A 22,794-nucleotide genomic window follows, 5' to 3' on the forward strand; every position below is an offset into this window, starting at 1 on the left:
AAAAAAAAAAAAAAAAACATACAAAAAACTATGCACCCAAAAAAAGGAATACATAATCACAAAGCATAGAAACCCAGTTGGAAGAACAATGCATCCTGAACATTGTATAACCCAATCAAACAAATACATTGCCATGTCAGCAAATACCATGTGAAAAACTCTCATACGGTCAAAAATTCTATTTGTTTCCCAACTTCAAATAAAACCGTAAGAAGATATAGCAAAGCCAGTAGGTTGTAGCAGCCCATCAAGCAAGTTCCTTCAGAGTTGAGGAACCCAAGTGAAATCCCCCCTATAACTTGAAAGTAGGGAGCAATAATACATTCATTTTCCAAATCCAACCTGTTTAATATTGGGTACCAGTCCATGACCCTTCCATTCCCAAACCACTTATACTCCGAATACTTCACTTGATCAAGTAATACAATATAATGATTTGATGTGGGAGAGAAATCATAAATTTAGAAAGGGTTGATTGATTAGACCAAGGTTCAAGAACACTGGGCTGAGATAGGTCAGGTCTGTGCCAATCTGGTTGTTGTTAGGTCAAATCAAGTGGCAGGCTTTACAGATCAGGAGAGCAGATTGAGACCAAAAAGAGGGTATTCAATTGGAGAATTTCAGGAAGCGTTAAGGGGCATCAAAAGTGTCAAGCTGAGTGCATAGCAGCAGATCCAATGGAAGAAGCTGAACTTAAATATCCCACATCAGCAAGCAATAAAAGGATGAACAGCAGCTTCCATCTCTCCCTCTCTTACCAATACTATCAGCTTGCTTAACTAAAGCCCCAGTTCTTGCCATTTTAGGATGTAGAGTCTTTCTTTATTAGTTTTAATACTTTGGGTTATAGATACCCTTAGTAGGTTTATAGTAAGGTAATTCTATGGATGGTTTAGTCCCTTATTTGAGTATTCACTGGCAATTATTTTAGGAATTTTTTTTCTTTTAAGTTATGTCTTCTAATTTCTCATTTAGAACATATAAAATTGAACAATCGTTTTTATCATAAGAAGAAAACCATCATCCATTGATAGCGATTGCAAAATGTAAAATTCGAAGTACAGGGAGAGAGGAAAATTAAGGAACTAGTAAGAAGATTAATTTTAAACAACGTACTTTAGACAGTATGAAAGAATATAAAATGAAGTGGGGAAATCAGATATTTGGCATAAAAGAACATGGACAGAGTTAACTCCCAAAAATTTATAACATAACAAGCCATAGAACTCAACGAGATTTTCTGAACTAACCTGCACAGGGAGTTCAAGCTTTGACCTCATTGTCGATCGCTCCTTTCCTTCCTCACCCTCCTCCAATAGCTAATTCAAGTATCATTTAAATATCATCAAAGATGACATTTGACCAACACAGCTATCATCAAACTAGAGAATGCAGTAACTGCAATATTAAATATGGATTTTCGAGTGCAAACAAAAGCCATATAGATAAAGCAGAGTAACCTTCCAAGTGACATGGAGAGAAGTGACCAGAGATTCCAGACTAGTAGCCCAAAAATATAAATAAGTGACCTTCCAGCTCACAAAGCAGATAACAAAATATTGACTAAAACAAAGACAACACCGAGGAGGAGAAAAATATTCACAATATCATCTTAGGACAGTCATACAACAAATGACTTCAAATTCAAATGCAATAAGTAGATATTAATCTAGTTTTTCTTACCTAAGATGAGAACAGTACAAAAAATGTACAAGGAAATATAAAACATTGTTAAATCCAGTTAGTTGTAAAGGAAACTAAGGAAGTTATACGAGAATCTGAAGGAAAACAACAATCACCAAGGGAAAGTCGGAGGGATAATGAAGTTATAACTTATAAGCCAGATAGAAACAGAATACAAAAGCTAAGAATGCCCTGAAAAAATGAATTACAACTATGAAATCATGGAATTAAAAGGAAAAATTTTTCAAAAGAAAAAAAAGAAAACACTAATTAACCATATAACGAACTCAATCTATATGTATATTGACCAACTTAGCTTACCTGAGGAATGGTCCGTTTGAAGGTACTAAACTTCCCCACAAAAGCATCCAGAATTCTACCCTGCAGGGAAGCTAAAGGTATGTACCTTACTTCGTATAAAGAAACCCACAAAAACTATTAACTGGGAAAATATAATGACTCAAACTAAACTGATCAGAAAAGGCTGGAATAGCAGTCATTATATTTTTAGGATAAGACAATTGAAAATTAGTGCGTAAGATACTAACCAATAAAACCCTAGCTTCATCCATGGATGATGGATCAACACCTTTCTCAAAAATAGGTTCCACCTAACAAAACATGAAACACCATGATTGAGTAGTAAATTATACCACATATCATATGCAAGTCCCCAAAATAGCAAGGATTGCAAAACATCAACGAAGGAATGAAGATTCAAACCAGATTCAGCATTAGGCGTGCACAAGTAGTATGAATGCTCAATGATAGGGATGAATCATGCATATTCCTGGAGAACAAGTAAATAATTCTTGACAACTGCAGCACAACAGTAAAAGAGTGTTATTGCTACGAAAATAATCGATCATAATGACATCAAAACATTACTACTAGGGAAGTATTCCAGGGAAAAAAAGCAAGAAGGAAAAACAAGAATAGACCGATTGTTCCTTATCACGGTGAAGGGGAATCCCTTGACCGCGGCTTTCAGATAGGTGGGAGAGAGTATCGCGCAACAAAGAGAGACTATTATCGACTACGTCCAATAAGGGGGATGTTTAAGGACCCAAGGATGGTCAAAACTATCTCCTAAATAAATATAAGTATATTTCTATACAAAGAATTTTTTATTATAAACTAAAAAAATAAAAAATAAAAAATAGAGTATAAATTTTGAGGTCAAAATATTTAAAAAAAAACGAAAAACAAAAAAAAAAAAACAACAATGCATAGAAATGTCGACAAGGGTATTCAAATTTCCTGCCATGTAAGCATTTTCATTGAGGTTATCTTTGTCCTTTCATCTTATACACTTACAACTCTACAGTCTCTTGCATCTGTCTCAACCAACCCTCCTGCCCCATACCAAATACACTCTGAACCACCACAAAAAGATCTCCAGCAATTACCGCCTCTTTTCTCAGTAACATCATTGTAACATGATATCTTGTTTGTCTTCTAGATTTGGAAAACAAAATAACACATAGAAATCATAGCACTTGGTGTAGCAAGTCAATTAAGGAATTACCAGAAGAGATATCTGTCGACTGTCAATCTACTTACACACACACACACACATATATATATATTGGGGTGGGGTGGGGGTGGGGGCGGTGGGGTGGGGCGCCGGGGGGGGGGGGGAAGTGGGTGGGTGGGTGGGTGGGTGGGTGGGAAACTTGGAGGACAGGAAGTACCAGGCTGGAGTTCTATCTCCTTCAAGAGTTTAAACATCAGAGTCTGCAATGGAACTGAAACAAACGAAAAGCTCCGGAAATGAAGAAATAACAGTACAGGCAAACATGAAGGTAGAGGGAGTGGCCGACCCTTAGAAATACAGGATAGTTGAGATCAGAATGTTCAGATGATATTAAGTACCATATCTTTCAGAATAAGTATTCTCTTTTTCTTTTCTTATCATAGTTGTCAAAGCGACAAAGTGACCCAAGGTGTTGGAGGAATGACTAGGCGACAAAGCGCTTGCCTAGGAATCGTCTATGAGCTCTAGGCATACAGTATATGTAATACAGCAATCATAAGTTTACATAATTATACTTATATGCAACAAAGAAGTCATATCTATGCAATATGATATATTTATGCTAGTAATGACATAATATGAGAAAACCAACATATAATAAACAAAGCATAGAATATAATACAAGCATATTCATCGAAAAAATGAAGCAATACATATAAATCAATGTAAACTTATGAAGTGTCAAAAAACTGATAAAGGAGAGCTGCCACAAGGCCAAAATGTGATGCCTAGGCGTCCACAGCAGCATAATTGCCAAGGCCTCACTAGGCATCCAGGCGGTTTGCCTGGGGCCTATGCGACAGTCGCCTTATTGCACTGCATGCCGCCTTGTGTTTTGACACTTATTTATGCCAAATATCATTTAAGTTGTTATTTTATTTACTTAAGATATTATTCATAAATAAGCAAATACCCCCTATTTGAATCCAATAAAAATAGTTTAAAAATCAAATTCTAAAATGATAAAAAGTCAACCCCCCAGTCCAAGAAGAAAAACTGGATTTTGGTTATAGGGGCGATTTTCAACTTTTAAATGCTGGAGTTTTTCCCAATTATGAAAATTTTATAAATTCTATCATGTTAAAACATTTTTAAAAACCAAAAGTCCGGTAAAATAATTTTTTGTTTTGATATCCATAAAATTATTTTCATTCAGGCGATTTTAACAGCATTCGCGCACTTAAAAATAAGTTTGACCGGAGCATAACTTTGTCATTACAACCCAGATTTAAGTAATCTTAGACTTGTTGGAAAGCTGGTTTTATATTATAACTGATAAAAAAAGTCTCATGTAAAAATAATATCATTTGACCAGTCAAACTTATTATAGAACCAGAGCATTTCTCGAAATTTTGATTTTTTATAATTTAATATGACTTAATGTTAATTTTTTATGATTTAATATGGCTAAATGTTGATTTTTAATGACTTGATGTTGCTTAATTTTGATTTTTTATTATACAAGGTATATATAGCTTATTAATTAATGTTAGAAAATAAGGAAAATAAAAAATAACAATTGGTTGCCTTATACGCCTCAAGGCGTGTGCCTAAGCGCTTAGACAACCCTCCACCGCCTTTGCTCCGTGACAACTATGCACAGCGGTCAACTTTCTTACATCAAGCAAGGTGTGCCACCTTGGACCCAAGACGGCACCTGGAACCCTAGGCAGCGCCTTGATAACTATGCTTCATATACTACAACAACAATCATTGCAAAGGTAAAATGACCACTCCAAGGCCCTAAATTCCTGCAATCCACCTTAGAAGCCAGTGGTGTGCTTTGGTTGAACTTCCAAATTCAGCACTGCCACTATGTATCCCCAGTTCCCACATCTAATGCTATAAGCATTAGAACTGGGGATAACCCACCAGGGCCGCAACTGTAATGAATGACAAACAATATTAAGGTATTTTGGTAAGAGGGTTAATCCATCTTTTACCTTTTATTATCCACAGTCAAAAATGCATTGTATCTTCCTTCACTTGATTGAGCAGTACCATCAATCACTAGGTGGCATTGCAGTGAACGATTGATCCGATGTTCAAATTTTCAAAATTTTGATCGAAAAGGTTGCAATTTGGCAAAAAAAATTGGTTTTTCCTTTCCTCCAGTCTTTGAAATCCAATCAAATATAACATACAAAGAATACTATATTTTGCCGAAATAAGAATAAGAAAAATGATCAAAATTTTGGTTGAAATAATCAACATGTTACATTCCCTTCATATAAAATCCAAATTCCGAGTCAAAATGGCCAAAATTGATGAAATGAGTCGAAATTGCTAAAACACTTGAAATATATTCAACAACTCTCAATTCTTTGGAGATTCAACAATCTCTGAAACTCATCTAAGCTCCCACAACAAGATTGCAAAGAGACATTTGAATTGAACCTTCATCAAAGATATAACAACAACAACAGCAATAATCATAACCTTATCCCAACTAAATGGGATTGGCTACATGGATCCGATATGGAAAAAGGATAAAATGACGCAGCACAAGAGACTTAAAATGAAGAGAGAAAGGAGATAAGAGAAAAAAATAATGCTGTACTCAAAGACGCATCACCGAAACATCCCCTACAAGGAGTCGGTTACAACAGTCCTTGTCCTCCACATAACTCTATCTGCAATCATACTCGAATCAAGCCCAATCGTATGCATATCTTTTCTTATCACTTCTTCCATAGTCAATTTAGGCATGCCCTTACCTCTTCTGGCTCCCTCCAATTGACTCAGGTCACTCTTCCTTATTGGGGCATCCAATGGTCTCCGTTGCACACGATCAAACTATCTCAACCAGCTCTCACGGAACTTGTCCTAGATTGGTGCAACCCCCAACTGGTTTCTAATACCCTCATTCCTCTCTCTCTCTCTCCACACAACCCTCTCAACATCCTCATCTTTGCTACACTAAGTTTATTCAGATCACTCTTTTTGACTTCCCAACATTCCACTCCATATGTCATAGTTGGGCGTATAATTGTCCTATAAAAATTTTCCTTCAGTTTAATAGGCACTCTTTTGTCACATAGCACTCCTGACGCACCTCACCATTTCATCCATCCCACTTTAATTCTATGGGCAACATCATCCCCTATTAAAGATGTAAGTCCCCTCAAATTTTTTTTTCTTGGCTAGATTTAAACAATGTTGGAATAATTGCACTAGCAAACTTGGGTGTGAAACCAAACTATCACTTTAGATTTCTTTTTTTTTTTTTTTTGTTGGGAGGGGGGTGGGTGGGGAGGTTAACATTCAATCATTATGCATGTGTACCTATGCATAAGTAAACGTCCCTAAAGTTGCATTGCAAAATTCTTGCATTTTCCTTATTTCCCCTCATTTACCTTCAACCATTTCGATTCGATTTCGGGGAAATATGCCACTTTTCGACATGGGCCAAAAAGATCTATCCTCTCAAAATCTCAGAACTATGATCAAAATTCAGCATAAAGCCATGGACTAGGAGTCTAGGACTAAGTTTTAGAATACTCCCCACATTTCATTGCTGTTAGCTCAACATTTCACTGGAACTTGCAATACCCATCATTTCAGTGCTAGCAACGTTCATCAGAGATCTAAATAAATGGAGGGAAGAAAACCTTAAAGCCATAAAATAATAAGAATACCCTTCTTGAATACTGCTTCAAAGGCAGGTAATTTTGAACATCATACCTGATAAACATGAGGATGAAAACATTCCTTTATTTTTTATTTCATTTTTCGGAAATATTTTAAGGTAAAATCTTTATTGTTTATTTGTTTTTATTTCACACTTTTTTAGAAATCCTTTACATCTTCCATCAAAACCCCCAAAAAAAAAGAAAGTAAACAAAAAAAATTTGCCGCATGACTACATAAGTGATGCCAACAACCAAAGATCAGCCATGCAGACAAAAATGTAGGAAGGACTGCACAAAACCTCCACAAGTACTATGTGTTTAGTAAGCACTGTTGACCACTTCCATTCCAATAACAATATAAATTATGGATATCATTCTAATTGCTACATGATGATAGGAAGAACACAATGGCATCTTTATTAGGCAACATAAACCCAATCCCTTGTAACCAAACAGGACATGGGCCCAGCAAAGGCCCAAGGTCGAGTCAAAATGGTTCAACTGGCAGGTCAACCCACTGACTTCGCCTAATAGAGCCTATGCATGATCCTCTTTTGTTAAATATGGGACTTCTTTTTTCAGGGGAGGGGGGGAGAGGTGAAGACAACCAATAAGTTACTATTAACCTTAGTAATTACAGATCTCTTATTACATGAATGAAGCTTTCAATTCATGATATTATTCAATTTATTATCTATTCGATTAAGGTAGATTTCCTCTCTTTTTTCCTCGAATGATCATAGATCAGCCATAAAGTGCTTTGCATGCACTAAACCAATGGTTCACCACAAATCAGACAACAAAAATTTTTATGTCCAGTTTTTAAAATGCAGGTCAATAACCAACTCAACTAAACCTTATCACAACAAAATGAAGTCAGCCACAACTCAAATGATTATTTCCAATTTTTTCAACTATATATATATATATATATATATTTAATATTTGGAACCATTCAACTCTATCTATAAGTCAATATTTGTTGTTGAGCCAAGGCCTTCCACATCATTTCTCACCCTTTTTCTGAGGTCAACAATCAAACCAACCAAAAGTCTGACCCAGAGACATCTGTCCAGTCCAGGTTTCTAAATATTGATCCAAAAGATAATTAAGATACTAATAGGAATAATGACAAAAATGCAGAAAATGTTACATGTGTATGAACCCTAAATGAATCAAAAGCTTCTCAACAAGTGTAATTAATCACCAAACAACACAAGCTTAAATTGTAAAAACATAGAAATAAGAAGGCGGAGAATAACTATATAGTAATTAAAATATAGACCATACAGCCATACTAGAAATGTTTTGGGTCCATAGTTGTCACAGAGTCTAGGTGACCCAAGGCATTTGAGGGGGCCTAGACGCAAGGCAAAACCAACAAAGCAACCAAGGCGACCAAGGATTAGAAGCCTCTTGACTGATGTCACAAGACATTACAGCGCTTACCTATGTTGATGGGCTTCCTCTCCCTCCCATTACAAGTAGTCGGAGGCTGAGTCAAAGAAATAAAGAATGAATACCAACCCCACCCAACCCCCAATCAAGAGAGAAAGCTCATGACCAAAAACAAACAGTACAACAGTATATCCAATGGCTCAATCCAAAAGAAAACCTGTGATAGTGAAAGATCACCCCGGACATGATGTACAATCTCTGCAAGTAGACTATAAGCCAATGGTCTCAATGTATCAAAGCAAGCTCGACCAGTTCCCACCAAAACCCTGACATGCAATTAATAAACATGAGTAAGGCATAGAAAGGTTCAAACATAGTACAATTAAAAAAAAGTATTCAAATTTATATAAATGGAATATCTAAAGAATTCAATCAGGTCATAAAAATGCAAGAATATGGAAGGAGACCATGGAAAAATCACATCAATGAACCTTCCAGAAAGATGAAACAAGAATAATAAATGTTTAATCCTAAACTTTGCCAATGAAGGAGTGCAGGGTGAAAAAGAACCACATAATTTGATGCAGAATTGAGCGAAGAAGTAATAAATCTCAGACACTAAAGAATATTTTGTCTCTCTGTTGTTGCTGTGATGTGGGAGCATTTTTGGTGCTTTAATTATGTATAGAAGCAGTTCAGTCATGTTCTTCAAGCATTGTAAAGATAAGACAGCTCTCCATAGAAATATGAGTCATTAATGGAATTTGATTCCCAAGAAGCTCATGGTTCTAGGATTCATTCTAAGAAATATTGGTAATGAAGGTACTGATTAGTAAGTCCCTTAGAGAGTTGTCAGGTCTAAGCTAGAACAGAATAAAAGCTCAGAAAATTAAAACTATTAAAATTGACTATATTTATTAGCTAGTGACTTAGTGTTTGGGTGCACGGAGTTGACTAGAAGGGTACTCTAGTTGTGGGCTGTGATTGAGAGGATAATAAAAGTGTATGTATAGAAGATATTGAAACAACTTGAATGAACTAATGGAATTATAAACACTTTAGGCTTAAAGAACTTTCAGATAACTAGGATTGGCAACTTGCAGGAAGTTTTTCCTTAGTTCTTCTCTGAGAAACCTAGGATTTTATGGGGACAAGGTTTTTCAAGTTTCAGTACAGAAAGGAGTTGAGAAGTAGCATAAGAATTTCTTAAAAGAAAAAATTAATCAACAACAAATAGTACACATCCATAATCAATGGGAATTCACCTCTTTGTTTTTCCAATAAAGAAACTAAGAAATAGAGAAGTACACCAATAAACATAAATAGAGAATAACCATAACAAAAATCCGGATGTGTGCTCACCTATACTATGATCAAAGGTAAAGAGATGGTGTCCTGAATTCACAGGAAAGCATCTTATTTCACATTAAAAATACAAGATGCAAGAGAAATTATAAAACTTCTGATTAACAATGTCTGACCACATGCAGAGAGGAATATCATCACAAATCAGTGCAAGTAGGTAGGTATCATTTTCAGGTATGTGACTCAATATCAGTCCATAAGAAGAATCAATGCCAAAATTCTGTAACATCTCAAACAGATGTTTTAGTATTCCATAGACCTTGCACAAATTCAACAAAACAATTATATCCTTGGAGCATAATCAGCACATTAATTTTGCTATGCATCAGCCTACTCATAGACAATTTAGTATCCTGTGGTTCCAATACAACAATAGCAAAACAACACTATCATGTGATTATAGTGATCCATCACTATGCATCACAGGGAGAGAGTAAAATATCATCCTGTAGGCACACTTGCACCCTTTTGTTTCATCCCATTTCATCATGTGCATGGACCAATTCATCTAAAATTAACATGAAGAAGATCAAAAATCTTCTTCCCCACCTGATAGAAAATTCAGGTATATTTCAGACTGACTATCTAATTATCCATAATATTAACAAATCTATGATTAACATGTGAATCATGTTTTTTTAATAGATCAACAGAACATCCATCAAGAAGTAGAGACAGGCTAGATATATTATTTTTAGAGAGAGAGAGAGAGAGAGAAATAGAAGAAACGTGATGCAGGTGCAGTTCTTTGGACCGGGCCGAACCTGTTTGAGAGTTCAGACGGAGAACCAGGCCCGAATTGGGGTTTGGGTCCAGTAGGATATTAGCAGTTTACTTATTTACTCATTTGGATTTAACTTGTAAACTTTTACTTAGGCTACAGTTCCATTCCATCTTTAGTTTTAGAGTTTCATTCCATTATAGATTTAGATTGGATTATAATTAGGAGATAAGAGTCAGATTTTACTTCTATTTCAGCATACATCACAATTAGGAAACTTTCAATTTCATTTCTATAAATATGGTTGTAACCCAATTCATTGGACAGATTTGACAATGGAATAGAAAACTGAGAATTGTTTGAGTGCATGTGTGGCCTCTCTCTCTCTCTTCTCTTCTTCTTTCTTCCTCTTCCTTTCTTGTTCTCTTCCCCTCCTTTCATTAAACCCCCCATATTCTTCTCCCTAAACAATATTTTGTTTTCTGATCTCCTTCCCTGCTGTTAACCTGTGTTATCACTTTCCTGCCATTGATAGTAGAACAGAACCACACAAAAGCCCATCGATTTTACATATCTCATTGCTTGGGTTTGAAACATGGAGTATAAAGTACTCTTCTCTGGGGGAACAGACCTGGAAAGTTCACTTTGCTTGAGTTACAAACCAGCAAACATCATTGCTTGTGATTGTACCGCCGATCTTCAGTTTCAGGAGTTTATCTTGGGACTGATGCATGATAGATGAGATTGAAATGGTGCGGGTTCAACAGGGTAAAGGTTACGAACCTATTCCACTGCTGCTGGTTTGTTTCCTATTGGGATTCAAGGTTGAAAACAACCTAAGTCTTCCACTCTTTTGACATAATGACCTTACTTCTTTAGAACCGAAATTGCCCCTTCATCTCTATTTCACTAATGTCCTTTAATTACTTTTACTTCCAAGTTTATCCCTAAGTGTACTTCTTAATACCACATCGTGTCCTCTCTCCTTCACCTACCAAGTTAAACCTTGAAAATTCTAGTTATTACAAGATTGTCATTCCCTTCTAGTGCTTGGGTTTTAGCATAGAGAACCCAAATAGAGTTTTGTGACCCAGGTTCCGCATCAAAGAGGGGAAGACAGGACAGAGTGAAAACTGATTCAACAGAGTGGCTCTCTTAAACCCAATACTTTGCTGGTATAATATACATTTTATAGTGACCGAGTGAAATACCACTCCATAATAGTAAATGACAAACTAAGAAAAATATAAGATTATAAAGTCGCATAAATGATTACAATATCTAGAGAGTAGTCACTGCATTTTCCACTCAAATTGGTGAGTAATGTTTGTCATGGGCAACCTACCAGATATCTCAATCAATATGTTCTAGCGAAGTATGTCAACTGGTTCCTGCATGCTCCCTATGCTATTATTTGCCACTAGACTAGGCAAGGAGCCGATAGATACATAGGCCTAAAACTTGTTACATTTTCTCATCATTGGTAATTTTTTATAAGGACATCTTATTTCGACTAAAAGAAATAATTTTCCCTTTGCTTTTCCCTATGGAGTGTCTAAGATTCTCAGATTGGCATCGAACTTTGAATTCCCCAAAAGACATCTAATTTCCAACAGTGAAGTGAGATTATTAGAGAACTTTGAATACCTAACTCAATTAGTAAACAAACATAAACCAAGAGGAATGGCCACTTATATGCAGCAGAAAGATAATAACATTACCATTCTCTATCTCATGCACCATATCTCTATTCTGGTTTGTAGCCAAAGAACTTTTGACATGATCCAAATTTGCTAGCTCTCACCGAATTCCTAGGTCAAAGAAATATAGATCACCCAATAACAAGACTTGTCTAAATCAAATACCTTCGCTTCTTTAATCAAGTTAAATCTCTCTTTTTTTTTCCTTAATATTGGATAATTAACAACAAAGGGGACACAAATTTTTCGATGTAGCATATTGAGGTTTGCAACTAGCTTTCAGGAGAGGGGAATGTATCCAGGATAATGCTCTGTGTGGTCAAATGCTGGTTGAAGGATAGGAGTTTTCTGATTCAAGAGCATCACCAAAGTCCTGCCCCAATCAATGTCCCCCCACCCCTCCCTTCCGCATGAGTGCATAGGACAAGTTTATTCTTATCATACCTACGGTAAGAGAAACAAATCATATTAAGCCTCGAACCAAAGGTATGCTCCTACATCCATCTACAGACTTATGCACTGAACCACAACCTCAATCATAAGCCACATAAACCACATAAGCCTTAAGCGAATATAGGCATGCAACAATATTTAAAACAACGAGACCTTAACATATACTAAATTACATAATAACAATAACAAAAGGGAACCAAAAAAGAAAATCCAAAACATAACAATAAGCTTCACATAAAATGGAAATCCTCTGGCAGAAAGCTCAACATCCCAACCCAGTTGGTTGATGAATTGTATCATAAGCATACATTAACAACAATATAAAGTGTTCTAGTCTAATATACATGAAGGCGTGTTAACATTAGTACCTTTTATATGGCAGAAACATCTCACCACACAAATTCTAAAGGTAAAAAAGGATGATTCTTTTACAGAACACCTCGTTTGACCAAGGACCATTCAAGACAAAGATAAGTACTCAGAGTTCATAAAAGATGTTCCTTTCTCCAAATCCGACAAACATTTTTTCTGGGATCATTATTTTTTTGTTATTATTCCATTATAACTAATCAGAAATCGTTGTTCAAAAACACTAAATTTTGTTTACTGCAGCAACTTAGGTTTAAGGACTCTGGCTCAAAACTAGTACCTCTCCTCCAACAAAGTGTCAATTAAAGGAAATAATCCCCGCTTGAAATCTGTTCCAAGAACATGTTTCAATGCTACAAGCAATTCCTGTATCAAACATGTTACATGTGAAATTATGTAAAAGATGATTTTAGGAGAAGTAGACACAAAAAAACATGAATGAGTATCTCACCTTCCGAACAGAAACAGAGTCTGGACAACTAACAAGCAAATTCACAATGCTTCTACATATACTTTCTTCATGAGGCCTTATATAGTCAGCGAAACTTTTCAGCAAGTAAGTTAAAAAGGAAACCGTCTGCAATAAATGAAGAAATATATCGGTTAATCAATAATTGGAGAGGTAAGGAACTAAATCGTTACATAAACTTAAAGCTATAATATTATTTCTGAGTTTCTTATTTTCCTTTCAGCTATAGCCTCTTACTTTATTTCTTTTTCTTCTTTTTTTTTTCTTTTCTTTTTTTTTTTTTCTTTTTTTTTTTTTTGTGGGGGGGTGGTGGGGGGGAGGGGGTGGGTGGGGAGGGGAGAGGAGAAATATTAGATTGTTCTTCCAGGTTTCACCATTCATTTTCAGTACTAACCTTAATAAAAAATTTGGCCAAAAGAGCTTTAAACCATTTCAGATGTGCTATCATCAAATCTTATACTCAACCAATCAAACTTTCAAGACTGACAGCTTTTTCACAAAGGCTAATAAAACGCCTCTTCAGCCTATTGAAACCCCAAAAAAAATTTATAGTTATGATAGATATCTAACCTCATCCTCTCTCCAGTTCACAAAAAGGGTTGTCCCTCAAATTGATCAATGAAAGATAGTTGTATCCCTAAAATTGCAGAACAATCTGAAGTTTGCTGAACTTTCTTGGAATATCACAAGTTTCTACATTAATGTTCTTAATACTATTCTCTTCTTTTGGTCCTTTTAGTTAGGACCTACAAGTTAGAGTACAAAAAGAGAAACGAATAAATGAAAAAATAAGGTAAGGATGTTTTAACTAAGTTCAACCGTTAGTTCAGAAATTAAAATTCCTCTACTTCCTTAGACAGGTAAATTACCAACCAAATGTCCCAATCTGCAAAGTAAATTACAAAGGTTCATGCAATATCCACAGGTTTATGCAATTCAGCAGTACATTATGCAACATTCAACAATATATCTGGGCAATCCAAGTTTAGAACGAAGAATCTCTGCAAAAGTATAGAACTTAAATCCTTCAGATCAATGTCCATCCAGTTATCATGAGTTGACCCTTTACATATCCACTACAGGCTTCAGCTTTTCTGATAGAAGATTCACCTGTTTTGTTCCTTCCATATATCCCAAGCAACCACAAAAGAAAATGTTCCACTGCTCAATTATGAAAATTTTATCTTTTCTCCTCCCATAAACCAAAATCCTACTTTCCCAACAAAACCTGAGCCTAGTTCCATCTAAAACAGGTTTTTGAGACCCCATGTTGAGTCAATGAATTTTGGATCAGCCCCGCATTTGAACCTTGGCTGTCCTACATCAATCACTAAAGTAGGTACCAAAGTTTTATTAATATTTTTTTCATCTTTATTACAAAGATCCTTTGTATGATGCAATCCAATTAAGTTAGATACACTTTTTGGGTCTTAAGAGAAACTGAGGAAACCACCTCCCCTAGTATTTCTTAATTCTTACCGCCTCTGTACCCTAGAGTAATGGCAAGGAACATGAAAATTGAAGTGCCTCGGATTTTCTCTAAACCAAGACATGTTCATTCTACATGAACCAACAATAATTAATCTTATCCTTACAACAATCAATATGTTCAGGGAGTCTTAACTGTACATGTACTTCCTTGTAGTAGAAGTTAAGTCCATAGATTTTTGTTCTCCTAGTTTCCTCCTTGAAGTGCTATGACTCTGAAGCATTTGGTCTCTTACTTTATTGGCGTAACAGATTCTCTAAAATTTACAAGGTATATAATTTCCTTTCTCCAAAACTTAGATTATCAACAGCCATTTCAAGATAAAGCTGTTCCTGCGTGCCTCAAGGCAAACTTTTACTAAAACTTTCCCAAAGTTAAAATACAGTAGAAATCTTAAAGCACGGGAAACACGCACCTTAACCTGTGCACTCTTCAATTCAATGAAGTAGTTCTTCGACTGCGGAGGAACCTTTTCAGGTCCTGGAACAGATATTGCGGCAACCATCAAAGGCAGCAAGTGAGGAATGTTAGTCTGAACCAGCCGCCCATACAGCTGAAAAAGGAACATCACCACCAGTGGGCTCTCCGTGACTATCTTAAAGGAACGAGTGCTGGGGTTAAGCTGCCCGCCACCAATGTACCCAGTAGCAAGTTGACCCGAACCAGTGACCTGCTTATTATCTTCTCCACCCGCCCCATCCTCAAAGTAATAACTAACAGTCGCCCTAAAGTTCTGGTATATCTTACAAACGAAGTCAAGGAACGGCTGGACTTCGTTCTCAAGGCTCGGCCTGAAGTTCCGCAAAAGGTCAAAGATGATACGTATACAAACTAGGCCATTCTCCTCATTGTCCAAAGTGAGAACTTGCAGGGCGACTTTCAAAAGATCCTGGACAAAGGGGCGGAGTACTTCACTGTGAGGGAGACGATTAAGAATCTCAACGATAACGTTTCTAAGCTTGTGCTCAGGGTTGTCCGTCAGTTGAGGTGTCGTTAACTGTGTAAGAATCATGGAGAAGGCCCGGAAATAACATTTCAGGAAGTTTAAGTACTCAGCAGTATGCGCAATCTCGAGGCTATCCCGCACCTCCATTGCCATCTGAAGCCTTGCCTGTATAGCTGATTTTAAACGAAAGAATCAAGGAAACCAATTGTCTCGCATTAAAGCATAATATAACTAAGATAATAACAAACATGAGACAGAGAAGAAGCCATGGCTCTAAGAATCAGAAACACAAAAATCAGAAGAAGAAAAAAAAAAAAAAAAAAAATCGAAGTAGAAAACGATCCTCCATTTTGAGTGAATAACATCCAATAAAAAAAAATACTAGTACGAGAAAACGCGAAATTCTCCGGAGCAAAATTAAAATGGAGAGAAGTTTTATGAAGAAAGCTTTGGAGGATACGAAGGTCAGGCTCGATGAGATGCCGAGCATGCTGTTCGAAGTTCTGAATTGGACTCATTTTCGAGTTGCAAACTGCTAAAACCCTAGTTCTTCTCTTCGGCTGCACCTATTAAATCAAAAGCAAATTCTTCACTTTTTGTTCCTTGGCTCTGCTTGGTCTCTCTGTTTCTAGGGTTTCTGAGAAGTAGAGAAGTGTTCCGTTCGATCTCCTGGCCCGTCTTCTCCCTCTCTCTCTCTCTCACTCACGTTTTTCTTCTCCCTACCGTTTTCCCGAAAAGCGTTCGAGGAGAGGAGTTTTTGAGCAATAGAAGCATGAGTTCTCTCACTCCATCTCTCACGGGAATTTTCTTGGACGAAGCCGAGGACTGCCCTTTCTGGCTGTTCTTTCCGCTTTATATAGGTGAGCCCCCAGTGAAACTGCCTCGGTTCGCTTTTTCTCGTCGTGACTCGCCTCTCTCGTCGAGGACCCAAAACGGTTCCCTACGAAATAAACATTTGTCATTTGGGCATCGTTTTAAACCTGCCATTTAATAATAAGAAGAAAAAAGGGAAAATTTTGTAGGAAAAATGGTTCCTACATGTCAGTGGTGGAACGTTTCCTACACACTCAACTTTAAAATATTGCAGAGGAGAGAGTTTTCTGTCTCCGAATGCGGCTGATGCATCAGTGTGGGGCAACAAAGAATACCCATGAAAATTTCAATCGAAAAAAATCGTCTGCAATTTCGATCTCGTACAATTTCGTGAAATACCATCTTCAGGGGGTGACATATGTATTGATACCAATGCAATGGTCCATATCTGATTTAAATGTCTTTTCATTAATTTAATGTTTTATTAATTGTAGCAGATCTGGACCATTGTATTGGTATCAATACACGTGTCACCACCTGAATGTGGTATTACACGGAATTGTACGAGATTTGAATTGTAGAGGATTTCAACCCAAACTTCAATAGGAGTAGTTTTTTTTTTTTTTCTTTAGTGAATGATTTTGATCTTTTCATAGGTGGTAGTGTGCGTCAGTGTTGGGCCAATGTGAATACCCATGAAAACTTCAATATTGGTGAATTTTTTTTTTTTATATGAATGATTTTTATCTTTCATAGGTAGTAGTCATTTGCATAGGTTGTGTCTGGCATAGGGTCTATACTCTCCGATTCATATTACGTTGCTTGAACATATAATGTGGCTTGCGGGTGTTAATTGATTTGATTTCGATGTAGATCGTTTGATTCGATTTGATTCAATTTGATTCAAGATTTAATAGGTAAAATCAAAATAAATCATTTAATAAATGGTTTTATATATTAAAATTGAAACTATTTATAAACAATTTCTATTTAATGGTGTTCTTATATTTTATTATTTTTTATCCAAACAACTTCTTTATCTTTAAATATTTTACAATGCCACCTCCTGAAGAATGTCACTATTAAAGATACACCCACTGCATATAATACTAAATAACGCTCGCATCCATTACCGTCAGTCTCTGTTATAAAATATACTTTAAATGCTGATATCTACTGGTATATTTGTTCTAAATACCAAAATATCATTTTCTAAAAAGTGAAGTACATAACATACCCTCTCTTAACCCCCTAACCCCAAATTGAAAAACCTCCTTAATTCTTGAATCCTTTTTCTTTGCGAAGAGCATCGATGATTTCTCTCCGTGAAGAGCAATGAAAACGACAATGGCTACTATATGGCAATGATTGGGGACAAGAGAAGGAGGTCTGCATTGCTTCTTCCCCTAATCGAGATAGGTTTGTGCTTTTTCTCTAAATTCTTTTTCCCTTAAAAACTCTTCTTCTTCATGTTTGAAGTTATGAGGTATGCAATTTGTTTATTATCTGTTGCTGAACAAATTGAAGATAATATTGGTTCAATTTGTCGATTTTGCCCTAGTTTTGTGCCCATGCATGCGTGGAGTACATATTCTTCTGTTTGGAATTTGTACCCTTATTTACTTCTCAAAACAAACCGAATAGTCTGCATTGTGGTTCATGGGTTCACACTACTAGACTACCTGGCCCATTTCAATCTCGTTTTTGTTATCTTGCATTGGCACCAAAGTGATGCTATTTAATTTTTTAGAATCTAGTGGATTATAAATTGATTATAAGTTATTAGAGAAGGATGAAAAAAAGCGATAGAGAGGGGAGAAGGGTTTTGCTCTTCTCAAGCCCACAGTGAATGTGAGGGGGTATTGAAGGGTTAGTGTAAAATACAATGGTGTTATATGTTTTAGTCAAAAGCGTAAAATCGTCATTTCAAAGCTTCACTTAACAAAAACTGATAGTAAGAGGTGCCTCTCTAATAGTGGCATCCTCTAGGACTAACTATAAAATTTCCAATTTTTATTGAAATGTGTGTAAACTTAACATTGAATGCTTTAAACTTACTACTTATATTTTAATCGGTTGAACGGATTATTTAAATGGTTTTACAATAGTTTAAATTTGAAAATCAAAACAGAAGCACGATTTCAAATTTAAAACCAAAATTGAACTATTTAATAAACGGTTTCATAGTTTCGATGTAACAATTTGATTCGATTTCAATAAATGATTTCGGTTTCAAATTCATATTATTAAATTGTGACAATACTAACCATTGTGTCTTATTTATTGACCTCGCACTCTCCCACTACCTTTTCAAGCTTGTTTTGCGGCATAGTGAACTCTAATATCACTAAAATTTTACATATTAGCGAGTTACTTTTTCTTGTAACAATTATCAGGGATTTTGGATAAAACTATAAGTAATAGTCCACCTTGATAAATTATAAATTTGGTTTAAAATGTTTACTTATGATAAATGAGATAGGGTCTAAATTTCATGGACAAATATATCCTACGATCCCTACTCACACTCATAAGATGTTAAATAATTTGTAATATTATGGAATAACTATTGTTATTTAAAAGATATGTATAACATAACTTTGGATGACACACTGATATACTACTTTCAAATTATTACTAGGGCTCTACCCAAAAAAAAAAATTATTACTAGGGCAGAGGAACTTTGCTAGTGTGGCCGAAGACCACCCAAATACAGCAAGGTGGGAAAATACCCAATTGAAACAAGGGTAGTTGGGTCTTTTCACACACTATTGTGTATGGGTGTTTCTTACATTTGATCAGCAGGATTATTTTTTCCTTATTAATAGAACTCATTTATACGCTTAAAAACTATTGACCATAAGACAAATGACAATTATAAGAAGAGGCAGTGCTTTCAGTCCCTGTTTGCAGCCAAACACATTAGCGTGTGCCCCCATGTCTGTGGGGCGATGCCTCTCACAGGTAGAAAATTTTGTCCATTAAAAGCTGCAGATGTCATATAAACTAATATCCCCCAATAAAAAACACTATTCATTTAAAAAAGAAAAAAAATGATTACAACTTTTATGAACATGCTCACATTAGAGATTCTTTTCTTCTTTTTTGTGTAAAGGTTTACATTATAGTTCCAGGTTGCGATTATGAGAGGATTGATCTAATCAGAATGTCCCAAAACAGAGGTGAAGTTGTCCAAACTCCTAATTAACTGATTGCATGTGTCACTTTGCAATTGGACATCTAAAGGTGTAAAAATCGTCCAATCAAGGAGGCTATTATTCTGTGTGGGAGTGTGGGACCAGACATTCTGAGGCGGCTGACACTTGACACCATGGATTAGCCGGTTTGAAGATTCTATCAAAGCATCCCAAAGTGACTTACACTGTTAAACTGGCCTATAAAAAGACCAGTTTACCCTTCTAGTGCTGTATACTTACATTCCATTCTTTCTCTACCTTTTCTTCGTCATTTTCACATTTTCTTTGAAACCCCAAAGTTGGGAAGAGAGGTCGCGGATGGTCGAGAGAATCCGAGCAGCTCAACACAACACCAACAATCTTCCCAATAACGTAGTCACGGGACAGATCTTACCCATGTCGAGAAACGAAGACTTTGGGGTCGTCGTCGCACAGGACTACTCCAACGGCACCGCTGCTGCTTCTTCAGACTTGTTTGGAACTCAAGTAGTATCTCCGCCGGTTTCTGACTTTACCACCGATTACTACAAATTTCCGGCCACCAATTGTACTGATGGGTTCCAATCAGGATCTGTACAAGTCAGCTATGCGGATTTCTTAACCAGCCCAACTGGGTACTTCAACAATGGGTTGGATTTCCAAGCTATTGATCGAAAAAATGCATCGTTCAAACCTGTTTTTTCTGCAAGGCCCATCTGGATGACTCCAGAAAAGATTGTTCGTGTGGAAAAGATTGTTGTCATAGGGTTTCAAATCCATCAAAATATGGAGTTTTTGTTGTGTCAATGGTTGGTTGCAATCTTAGATAACTAAAACCCCCTTCCCTTCCCTAAATCAAAAGCAGAGAGCTGTGGTCACTCTTTCATATCATCTCCTTATTCTCCCTCTTCACCTGTTCATCTCAATCTCTTCTCAAGCCAGTCTTAGACACATAAAAGAAGAAGAAATCCAAGAGAATAAGAGATTGCAACAGAAGAAAATACCCTGTTTACAGAGGATTCCAAATGCCAAATTGGGGCAAATGGCTATCTGAAATTAGGGAGTCTCACAAGAAATCGAGGATCTGGCTTTGCACATTCCCAACCCCTGAAATGGCTGCAAGAGCACGCCACTGCCTTAAGCATCAAAGGAAATTGGGCGAGATTCTCAATTGGATCATTACCACGGGCGGCGATTCTATCTCATCACGACATTCAAGCTGTAGAAGCGAAGCAGCTGCCTTGGACAAATTTGATGCTCCAACTTTGTAATCCGACTCCAAGAACATCTCCAGGATCGCCAAGGATTCGTTAGAGCAACGTGATCTGACATAGTCCAGGGCGCGACACGAGTATGATTCAGAGTTCAAATCGATTCTCTTTCTCGTGTCAATGAATGTTAATGAGTGGGTCGAGTAGAATCGATTCCAGGCCAAAGGGTTGAGTAGAGCTCCCACAGAGCGACGAGCGGCGAGGAACGATGAATATTAGAACCAATGCGATGACGACCGGCGACTGAGGAGCGACCAACGACGACCACCGAGCGAGGACCCCTGAGCGTCAATGAAGATTGCAGAGAGCAGCGAGCCACGGAGAAAACCCAACCCCTAAATCCTCCCTCCCTTTTTTAGTGGTTTTAGGTCGATTTACCCTCCTTTTCATATGAAAGGTAACTTGGTCAGAGAATTAGCAATCTAACGGAAAAGGGTATGTTTGATAGAATCTTCAACTATAAGGGAGATAATTGCTATATATAAAAATACGGGAACATGATATTCAGTCAAAAGTTAGGAGAGGGGAGTGTAATTTACTCTTTATATTTTTATGATTTATTTTGTTTCAAACTTTCAATATAGATACCCAATTTTGGGTCGATCAGGTATTGAGATTGGGATCAACCACTGCCAATCATACATCTATTGCCATATGATGTACAATAACCTGGTTCCTCTCTCAATTAAACTCTTTCTTGAGTAATGATTGTCTACTGTGGGTGCAGTGGTACAACGAGCATCGAACAATCGAGATGACATCAACACGTGTCCCAATATTGTTTCGGCCCTCGGATGCTCGTTGCATCCGTGGCAGAAGATGTTTTCACCTCTTTCTTTCTCTGGATACCCAATTTTTTTTAATTTATTTATTTCATCTATTCCATAATCGGAATAGAAAGAGTACACATTACACCATAATTTTGAATCAGAAAAGAAATTCCAAGAAATGACAGATTTATTCATTCTATCAACTACCAAGCCAGATCTGGCGTATCATAAGGGATTTGTATTTTCTATTGATTCCTACGGATTGGATCCTAGATAATTCTTGAGAGAGGGCGGCGGCCGTTAGTCGGCCAGGAATGAATTGAAAAAGAGGGATTTATCTGGTTCAGTTCTCGAGTTTCGTTATCATTACCTGTCCCTTCTCAAGTGTATCACATATTAGTTCTAATTAGTAGATTTTAGAAGTTGCTAATGGTTCCATAGTGTGTTACCTGTTCTATAAAGTGCTTCTATTCCTTTTCACAAATCATCACTAATGACAGGTTGAACCAGTACTCAATTTCTCCAAGCCCATAGATAGGTCACACTTCTGAAGCAGACAATGAACTCTAAAATCCAGCCCTTAGGCTCACATGCTAGCAGGTTTTGATAAACTCAACTGTTATAGGACCCTCTTCAGTCTTCAAGTACAAATGCAGATGGAAACATGATTCTTCTTGATGGAAAATGCATTTTCTAGCTCCTTGTTCACCTCACCATATGGCTGATCTCGCAGTCTAGTTCCTCTAATGCCATTGCCATTCCTCTGCACACACATCTGAAGGAAATGTTGTGGTATTGCCTTTTTCTTTTTTTAGAGAATTGCAGATATTCTTGCTTGGTTCACTGCTAACATTAGAAATTCTGGAAATTGGGTGGGTATCTAATCTAACCTGCAGATATGAGATGCTGTGATTCATGATTATTCTTTCTATTAAACAAAAAAAATTTGGTGGGGATGGGTGAGGGGGGAAGGGGGATTAGGTCATTAAAAAAATTCAAAA

General features: G+C 36.6%; 1 protein-coding gene across 2 annotated transcripts in view; it reads right to left on the reverse strand.

The window, feature by feature from the left end:
• The window catches only part of LOC122085025 (transformation/transcription domain-associated protein-like), a 104,720-nt gene extending 88,127 nt beyond the window's left edge, over positions 1–16,593 (reverse strand). For both annotated transcript variants that reach the window (XM_042653457.1, XM_042653456.1), the window contains exons 1-9: positions 16,223–16,593; positions 15,232–15,935; positions 13,310–13,435; positions 13,139–13,224; positions 8,468–8,576; positions 2,407–2,502; positions 2,232–2,294; positions 2,005–2,064; positions 1,251–1,319 (exon numbers count right to left, since the gene is read on the reverse strand). In XM_042653457.1, coding sequence (XP_042509391.1) covers positions 1,251–1,319; positions 2,005–2,064; positions 2,232–2,294; positions 2,407–2,502; positions 8,468–8,576; positions 13,139–13,224; positions 13,310–13,435; positions 15,232–15,935; positions 16,223–16,280 — 1,371 coding nt within the window. In that variant the 5' untranslated portion in view covers positions 16,281–16,593. The remainder of the gene's footprint in view (positions 1–1,250; positions 1,320–2,004; positions 2,065–2,231; positions 2,295–2,406; positions 2,503–8,467; positions 8,577–13,138; positions 13,225–13,309; positions 13,436–15,231; positions 15,936–16,222) is intronic.
• Between the last annotated feature and the right edge of the window lie 6,201 nt (positions 16,594–22,794).

The sequence above is a fragment of the Macadamia integrifolia genome, chromosome 7 (assembly GCF_013358625.1).
Source record: "Macadamia integrifolia cultivar HAES 741 chromosome 7, SCU_Mint_v3, whole genome shotgun sequence".
Lineage (NCBI taxonomy): Eukaryota > Viridiplantae > Streptophyta > Magnoliopsida > Proteales > Proteaceae > Macadamia > Macadamia integrifolia.